This window comes from Huiozyma naganishii, chromosome 1 (genome assembly GCF_000348985.1).
Source record: "Huiozyma naganishii CBS 8797 chromosome 1, complete genome".
Taxonomy (NCBI): Eukaryota; Fungi; Ascomycota; class Saccharomycetes; order Saccharomycetales; family Saccharomycetaceae; genus Huiozyma; species Huiozyma naganishii.
In genome coordinates, this window is record NC_035922.1 from 69,759 (window position 1) to 79,179 (window position 9,421).

General features: G+C 47.3%; 3 protein-coding genes across 3 annotated transcripts; 1 reads left to right on the forward strand and 2 right to left on the reverse strand.

Moving 5' to 3' along the window:
- Nucleotides 1–504: 504 nt before the first annotated feature.
- On the reverse strand, nucleotides 505–2,847 carry KNAG0A01550 (uncharacterized protein; the record flags this gene model as incomplete). The annotated part of the gene is made up of 1 exon (XM_022610007.1): nucleotides 505–2,847. One exon carries the CDS (start codon nucleotides 2,845–2,847, stop codon nucleotides 505–507), a length of 2,343 nt encoding a protein of 780 aa, XP_022462090.1.
- Nucleotides 2,848–4,726: 1,879 nt separating this feature from the next.
- On the forward strand, nucleotides 4,727–8,206 carry PHO81 (Pho81p; the record flags this gene model as incomplete). Its single annotated transcript, XM_022610118.1, has 1 exon — nucleotides 4,727–8,206. One exon carries the CDS (start codon nucleotides 4,727–4,729, stop codon nucleotides 8,204–8,206), a length of 3,480 nt encoding a protein of 1,159 aa, XP_022462091.1.
- A 59-nt stretch (nucleotides 8,207–8,265) lies between these two features.
- NAS6 (Nas6p) lies at nucleotides 8,266–8,964 on the reverse strand (the record flags this gene model as incomplete). The annotated part of the gene is made up of 1 exon (XM_022610229.1): nucleotides 8,266–8,964. The coding sequence occupies one exon, from the start codon at nucleotides 8,962–8,964 to the stop codon at nucleotides 8,266–8,268; it is 699 nt and encodes a 232-aa protein (XP_022462092.1).
- Nucleotides 8,965–9,421: the final 457 nt, after the last annotated feature.

Sequence of the window (9,421 nt, forward strand, 5' to 3'; positions counted from 1 at the left end):
TCGAGCATCTTCCCAGCTCAACCAGTTCCGCACTGTCTGTACGAGACACCGTCCCCAGAAAAGAAATCAACAGCATCAACAACCCCACCCACTACTACTACTACAACCCCACGCCAGCTTGATGCATTGTCGACGATCATTTCCGAGGGTTGCCTCACGCCTCGAGCCTCGTAACTTCCTCCGTTTGCAGGCAAACCGGCGTCCCGATTAGTTAACACCCCTCAGATCTCGAAGGCCCCGCCGATATCTCCGTGCACGGTGTTACCAGCCCCGGAGTTAGCGGGAGCAGGATTTCCTCCGTCTCCGTCTGCGCCGCGGAAGAGGGGTCCCGGGGCCGCTGCGGGCGGTTCTGGGGCGTGCGGCTGTAGCTCGTATACGTGCGGGAGCGCGCTCTGCGGCGGTTTCTGTGGGCGGGTATGTGTGGGGCACGGGGACGGCAGGTACATGATTAGTAATTACTTAATTAATAAGCACCGGCTCGTATAGCGCCAAAACGTCAGTACGTCAGCGGATTATGTACTCGCTCGAGAGCGTGTTGCACTGGAGGTCGAAGATGGATTGCACGCACCAGTTCCACTCGACGACGAGCGCGGTGGCCGCTGCGTGGCCAGTGAGTTGCTGGAACCGTCGGGCCTGCGAGGGTCTTGTAGCGACGAGCACGTAGTCTGGTGCTGCGGCCTCGGTGGTGCCCCCGGCCTCGTTCTTGAGGATGTCGCCCTCTTGGAACTTGCGCGGGAGCGTGCGGGTCTCTTGGATCCCGTGCGCGCGTAGTATGCCCGCGACGACCGTGGACCCGCCCGCGATGTCGTGGGCGAGGTTGACGCGGTGGATGCCCGCTCGTGGGAACACTCTTGCCGGCAGCGCACTCAGAGCCATCACAGAGGGGTCCACCTCTGGGATCCGGTACTGAGGGTCACCGGCATCCGGGTACTCATCGATGGGGGGCTTCTCGTTTAGCGCGAGCAAGTCCTCAACAAACTGCGGCACGAGAGCGTACTGCAACGGGTGGAAACTCAGGCTTGTCAGGAACTTGACCGTTCTCAACCGTTTTGGCGCTATTATGCAGTTCAATTGGCGGTGGGGTGTCGCCGTCGCGACGTCATCGTGGAGGGACACGCCGAGTTCCCCTAGCCGCTGCTTCTCTTCGGCGGTTAACCGCTCGAGGCAGTTAGTGGTCACAGCCTCGATCTGGTACGGCCGATGGGAATCTCGGTTGTCTATCGGTTTTTCGTGGGGGGCCCCACACCCCTCTTCCGTTTGGGATCGCTGCTGGACTGGGGACTCGCCGATACGTTTCTCAGGTCTCGTACAGTGCATCGTTCCCTGCGTCGACTCTGTATCCTCTATTTGAAGCTTGATGTGGTTCGCCGATACATTCCCGCCAGGTTTAGTAATCGAGTCGTCGTCACCTTCAGACCCACTCGGGCTGCTCGTCACTACATCACGGTGATGCTCAGATGCTGTTTGGAAATTGTCATCCGCCCTCCCATCGGATTGCGTAAGATCAATCTGCGTCTCAGGGGTACCCCCCGATGCGTCCTCTTGTGACACACTGTTCTGCACGGCACCGATCTGGCCGAGCATGTTACCGCCCTCAGAGACACGTACAGGTATCTCCGCGTACCTCGACCCAGCGGTATCGACTGCCTCCCCCAGTCGCAGACAGTCCTCCAGCCACAGGTAGTTCACTACACTGCACCGGTCCCTCAACTGCGTCGTCGCAGCGGTGTACTTCCTCCCAGAACGCGACCGCGTGACAAGGATCTCGTTCGCACGCGTCAACTCCGGTGTAGGGATAATTCCAAGCATACGGCACACAGTCCTCACGTAGTGTCTTTGAAGAGCATAGAAGTTGCTGTAACTTGCACTCATCCGGCGTGACTCGAACACGGCGCCTGGCGGGGAACGGTATACCAATTTGCCAACGGACGGGACGAACGAGTCCAGCTGGATCATCTCAAACAACCAGTACCACGTGTTGTGTCCGTCCCCGTTAGTAACGGTCAACCCACCCAAGTGGAATGACCGCACTTGACTTATAATTGGGTCCGAGTTGGTGGAACCGCCAAGTCCCGCCACGATTCGCGAGAGAATGCCACATATTTGGCCGCCCATTTGCTGGTCCAACACAAACGTGTAACCTGTGAGAAATTTGGATTGGCCCCTGGAGAGTTGGAGAGACTCCACTCTCTCCCAGGCGGGCTTGTCCGTTGATTTCTCAGTGATCGTATGCTCCGCTGTCCCGACATCCGAGCAACTCATGAAACACTCTACCAGCCATGTGACGTAGACAAACTTTATCTTAGCCGCTGCGGTCCCAGGGAACACCTCCACTGCACTGATGGCAAGGTCTTCGTGTTGGTTTGCGATCACATGCGTCGTCCTCGTCGAAAGTATCTGATTGATGCTACCACCGAGGGATACGATCATCTGAGAGTAGAAAGCAATCTCACCCTCTGTGAATGAGAACGGCGAGAGGTATATCTGCGTATTCTTCAAATGGTGAGTTCCATTCGGACTATGCGTCTCCGGCTGTACTATCTTGTTCTTGGCTATGCAATGGATGATCCACGACGATTTGACTACGGGGATGTAAAGGTCAAACGCCATTACTTTGTAAAACGAGAAATCACACGTGTTCGAAACTATGAAATGTATATCCGTTTCTTCCAACTTGAAATATGATATGATCGCGCTCTTGTCGGTAAGTTCCTCCCCTGTATCAGTGTTGTAGAGAGGTACCGAGTCACACCCGTTATTCTTAAGCATCTTCTCGAACCCTAAAGTCTCGTCATTCTGAGGGCCCACCACCAGTACATTCAGACCCTGGAACAAATCAGATGGCATAATTCAAAATGTCAAAGTAGTGGAGTGTCGCGGTCCCGTCTTCGCACCATACAACAAACTCATCGCGTAGAATCAAGTAACGGTTTGTTACCAGTTCCTTAACAGTTTTCCATTTTTAATTTTTCACTTAAGGCGCATCTTAAAGAGATACAGCGGTTACATCTGAGAAGCAGTTGCATTGCAGCACAGGCTCTGTGCCAGCAGTCAATTATAACTTGATGTATTGTTGGATGGGGTTGCGGCTCGTGGAAACATGAAGTGTCCTTGTTTTCTCGAAGTTTAGGGCATTTTCTTGCCAGATATATAGAATGTGTATAGCGGTCTGAGAAATAGCTGGCATTTTCCCCAACCATCAAAATCAAACTACTGTCCTTTTTAAAATAACTAGTTATCCATTTGAAGTAATTGAAAGGTTTGAAGCTAACCGTTCCTGTCCACACACGACTTGTCGCTCTTTATTTATTTGGATATCTTTTAGTTTAATGTTTTTAACAGGGAAGAAAAGATCGAAACGTCTACAAAGCTATATTTCCAGATAAAGAAAAGATATAAACGGTTATGTTATTGTAACCCCAGCAGCAAGAATAACTGTATCCATTAGTCGTTGATGAGGGGGAGCACTTTGCTTTCCCTCTACTTTTTTGCCGGGTTTGCAAGAAATAGTACCAATATAAAGAATACTTGCAATCTTTGGTGCGATCAACTATGAATATCAGCATGCCGATAATTGAGAGAAATAGTTTAGTCTGATATTTAGAAGAATGGCAAAATTCAGAATAGAGAGATTGAGTAGGTTCCAGCCGGTCAAAGAGAGTTGTTGTAAAAAAACCCTCAACCATAGTTTCTCGAACGCAGGTCCTGGGACAAACTTACACTTAATTTTTTGAGGGCAACCGTCTAGAATCTCTCTTAGATATGAAACTACGTTACAAAGCAAGGACCTACAAGCATTTGCTCGAGTGTTTCGGTCGGGGCAAGCTGCTCTCCGAAATAACGATCCTCCAATACTTTTTGCAGACCTCAACAAGATTCGAAGATACAATTTGTTTGAGCGGGACGGTACATGCTACCAACTCTCGGCATAATTCGACCTGTTGAAAATGGCAATATGGCTCAAGTGTTTACAATGATCCAAAACTTTCTTACTTATCGCGTTACAACATCATTTTCGCCTGAACCGGAATTAATCCAAGAGCGCACATGTGATCGAATAACACCAAAACCCACATGCTAATCCTTTATTGGCTTGCCACGTTCCAAACAACAATAGACACAACAGCACATGTCAATTTAGTCTGGTATTGTTTGAGGGTTTAAAAGCGCTTGGCAGGGACCAGAAACGAGCTTTTGCACCTTCCGAATCTTTACGGCTGCTAAGTTTTACCATACTTTGGAGCCGCATGTACGCCCAGCACCGGCACTACGTGACCACAAGGCGCAACGCTACCGCTCCCGGCCTGCCAACAGCACCCCGGTACAACGCGCGTCTTTCTGCGTCATCGGGCGCTTCGCAGACTCTCTTTCCTTCTACACCAATTGTAAACCCACGTGGCACAGTTCAGAGCGCGAGAAATACGGTTGGAAGAAGTCAGACTTGTCATCCACATCTGCCGAATGAAACAGCCTCAGGTCCCGTAAGAGTAGACCCTGGCCATCCGGGTATGCCAGTGATCGCGTATAAATATTGGTTCGTGCAGTCCCGGTAGAGATTTACTGTCATCGCGTCACGTCTTGTGTTTTTATTCTTCATCTTAAAAAACGCTACTGAGCAATCCAGCAATTCTTGCGATAAAGAGGATCCCTTCCAAGTATTCGAGTTTCAAGGGCACCGTAACCGGTTGTTTACAGAGGTTAGAAAGAACACTGTAGTACTACCAAGATGAAGTTTGGTAAGTATCTTGAATCGCGGCAGTTGGAGCTGCCGGAATACAGCAATCACTTCATTGATTACAAAGCGTTGAAAAAGCTTATTAAACAACTGGCATTCCCTGCAATGGTTTACGAGAGCAAAGAGAACGCGGGGAGTGCCGATACAAAAGCAGACGATGTTGGAGTTTTGGACAGGCAATTTGACGACTCAGTAGCGTATAAAAGGCTACAGGAGAACAAAGCTTCATTCTTCTTCAGGCTGGAGAGAGAATTGGAAAAAGTGAACATGTTCTACTTGCAGAAGGAGTCCGATCTAAAGATAAAGTTCAACATTTTGCAGTCCAAATACTTGGAATACAAGAACAACGGGAAGTTGAACTCAAAATCCAACCTTTCCTTCAAAGCCATATATGGTGGATTTATTAAATTCCAAAAGGATCTAATCAATTTTGAACAGTACGTTGAACTTAATAAAATAGGGTTTTCTAAAGCCTTGAAGAAATGGGATAAGAGGTCTTATTCCCAGGACAAGGAGTTCTATCTAGCTACTGTGGTGTCTGTACAGCCCATCTTCATCAGAACGGAGGCCCTTAAATTGAACGATGAGACGATAAATATACTGATTGAGCTTAACGACCTGAAAAGCACCCTTACTGGAGATGAAGACTCAAACATAGACGCTCGCAAGAGGTCAGAATCTTCATTTGCTGGGGTAGGCCCGATCGTTAATCGGGGGCTGATGAAGAATGAAGATTTTGACAGTGATACGGAAATTGAACATTGGTACTCGGAACTCCTAAACATTTCCAAATTGAAAGATGAGGATAGAAGATACAGCGCCATCAAAACATTCGCTTTGGAGAGAATGAAACCATTTTTCACACAGAATATACCGATTACTAGGATAGATAGAGCAGTGGTATTGAAAGAATCTATATCCAAACTGTTTCTCTTACTGACCGGCTCAAATATGGACGATCAGTGTTTGCAATTATTTTACGATTCTGTCAAGGATAAAATTGACCTCTCCTATTGTGATGAGGATGATGAGATCTTCTCAAAAAGGAATATATTTCACGAAAGTGCACACTGTCTTACACAACAGCGTGATTTTATTGTTGAGATAACTATCAGAACTTTACCTAGAGATACACTGAAAAGGCTGTTGAACACTCAAGACATCCATTTGCGTACTCCGCTCCACTATGCCAGTGAACTGGGCAAAACGAAAATGGCTCAAGATATGATTAACGTCGATTGTGGTATAGCTGAGTATATTGATGCCTTGGACAATGACTCGAGAACTCCGCTAGTTCTCGCCATTATCAATAACCATAACGACATTGTCGAAGCACTATTGATGCAAGGTCATGCTGAACTGTGGCCTAACATGAACGGCAACTTGCAGTTTTCACCGCTGCTGACTGCTTGCAGGTATAACAATTATGGAGCAACGAAAATCATTTTAAGACTTTGCAATGAACGAGGTATTCAGTTCAACAGCGTACAGGACTCTCATGGGTTAGGCGCTTTGCACCTTGTTGCAAAATACGGGGGTGACCCAAGTCTCATTGATCTGTTGATTGAGTATGGCGCTGATCCGAACGAGCTTGACAGCTTAGATAACTTGCCACCGATTGTGTACGCCATCAAGGAAGGAAGGCCGTTACTGGTCAACAAACTTTTGAAGAGCGGAGCAAACATCAACATGAAAGACGACGAGGGGAAGAGCCCATTGTTTTACGCCTTGTGGGAGAGTAACATAAGAGTTCTAAACGAATTACTGCCTTATGTGAAGGAATCTGATAAGCTTTACAATAAAATTTCTTTAACGAATCCCACCCTAACTCCCAGTAAGGTATCCTTGACCCAAATGATGTCATTATCTGAAGACGAAGATATCAATGACGCATACGATTCTTTAGATAACATTCCTGCATTCACATTGCCACCACCGACCATCCCATTGAGGAAATATGGGCACAATTTCTTAGAACAAAAGATATTTGTTAAAGTAATTCTACAAAGATACACCAACTGTATTGAGTTGCATCCATCAGATGAAAATCTAATAGTCCCTACACCGGGTAGAATCACAGTCACTTCAAACTCTTTTGATATGATACCGAGAAACATTATTTTAAAAAACAGTGAGGGCGATACGCAAAACCTGGAGGACGACGACACAGAGAATGGTGAGATAAACTTTCAAGTTGATACGCTTGATGGGTTTGTTATTGATTTTGAAATCTTCCCAGCCTTTGGGACGCGACTAATTGCAAAGTCCACTGCGATGCCCTTTTTGTTTCGCGAAAAAAGGCTGATAAACAGTAAAAGCGAGATTAGGTTACCGCTGTTTGATTCCCGCTTAAATAATATTGGAACATTAAAGTTCAAATATCAAGTTATTTACCCATATGAGGGTAGACCTTTGCAAATTACCAAGTACGAGCCTTACTGGAAGTCTACCGCTAATAGCAATGCCATCAGGGGTACGGGAATAAACAGTAAACTAAACACTGCAGAGGATGTTGCAAATACCTTGGTTGTCAACGAGCTGCACTTTGTGACATCCTCCTCTCTGAAAGGGGAATTTATTGAAATCAAAGTGTTCCACTTACAAGATGGCACTATTGTTGCAGCACCTGAGTTTTGGATGGACGTTAAGGGCACCAAATTTCTGCTAACGGATCTTTCAGTCAAGCAAGTGGAATTATTATCTGGTAGAAGTATCAGCAATGTTGAAGAGAATGACCTCGATACGTCAGAGAAGGTAAAGCAATTGATACAGAGCAGGGTTATTGATTTTGAGACCCTGCTCGGTCGGATCCCCAAAACCATGCAACTAGTGATCCAGTGTTGCTTCCCAACGATGCGCGAGATCAACACGATTCCAGTAAAAATATCTCCTCAACTGAGTGTGAACAAATTTATAAACAGTGTCCTGTACATTGTATTTGAGCATGAAAGGTCGTTGCGTCATTCAGGGGAGAAAATCCGTTCCATCGTGTTCAGTTCATGTAACTGGCAGGTTTGTGCTATTCTGAACTGGAAACAACCCAACTTCCCCGTTTTACTCCAAATGAACACGCTTTCTTGTCAAGCGGATGGCAAATTCATCAGTGACACACCTCATAGATTGAAAAAATTGTCCACCCAGTATAGAAGTTACGGTGAGCAAACGAACAGTACAGATGCCACTGGAGGGGCACACCATTTCAATGACAATGAAATCGAATACAATGACAATATCCGCATTCGTGATATGGTTAAATTTGCCGTCAACAACAACGTTCTTGGTGTGATTATTCCTTACAACATACTGAAATTGTCAGAAACGTTTGTCAGTAGTATCAAGGGCCAAGAATTGCTGCTGATCGGGTCAAGTGATAATAATGTTACCGGTGGTTCGGAAGATGAACCGATACAGATCGACAATGACTTGAACGGGACCTACACAAACTCAAAACTAGTGTTGAAGAACCCGTAAGGCAAGAGGCAGGTTTTTACTCCCCACTCTTGACCGAGACTACATAGCATTTATTGAAGTTAGATATTATTCGTAAAGTAATTGCGCACTTCGTCGTTCAAGGCCACATCCACGGCTTTCTGATTGCGACCATCCTCGATGTCCTGGTCTGCCTCGTATTTGACAACCAACGTGACGGCGACGTCGCCGTGACCCTCCGCTAAGGCGTGGAACAGCGGTGTCCATCCGGATCTATCAGTCCAGTTGATTGGAGATTTCCCCGCAGTGCACAGGAACTCCACCAACTTCATAGACCCAACCGAAGCGGCTCTGTGGAGTGGGATCTGCTGGTTTTTATCCTTGATTCTGGTGGACGCGCCATTCTCGACTAGGAAACGGACCACCTCGTAGTGACCCTTAGCGACTGCGAGATGCAGAGCGGTAGTACCTTGCCCTGTCTGCAAATTGAGGTCTGGCTTGGTATCTCTTTCGTACAGTTTCTTAACGAGGGTCAACGAACCAACAGCACAGGCGATATGGAAGGGGGTCCAGTTGGAGTCGTCGAGCAACGTGTCCAAGTCTACACCCTGCATATGGGCTAGCAAAAGGGCCACTATGTCTTGGTGGTTGAACGAGACGGCCCAATGCAGGGGGGTTCTCTCGGACTGGTCTCTGTCCAGTACGAGCGACGCGGGGGTTTCCGCATCGCTGATTATTGCGGCAGCCTCGGACAGGTTTCCGTTCATGCACGCCTGGTGCAGCGCAAACGTTTGGGGCATGGTTTGTGCACAGAAGATGCTGTAAAATTGTCAGTGTATATCCCAATCTCTCTCTGGATACCAATCTGTGGAGTGTTTTGTAAGAGCGATGGGAATTTGCCCTTTTCTCTTAAAATATATATCAAGTGACAGAGATGCCCTCTACGATGGTGAACCGTGGAGGTTCTAACTTAGTGGGAGATGTGTCTACCCCTCACTATATATAGAGACCTCCGTGTGGGCGCTAATCGGGGTGCCCAGCTGGGGTCCTACCCAGCTGGGGGTCAGGATCTAATATCACTCTCCACGACAGCCCTGTAATTTGCCTCGAGTATTGCAACTTTCAGTTTAAAACGTCTCTTCGAAGCGGAGACCAGGGAGAAGGGGAGGCAAAAAGTTGTTGAGGACTCTTATACAGACACAGAGGCACACTGTTTGATACTTTAGCTGGCTAGGGTTTTTGGATGGAACGGACCTA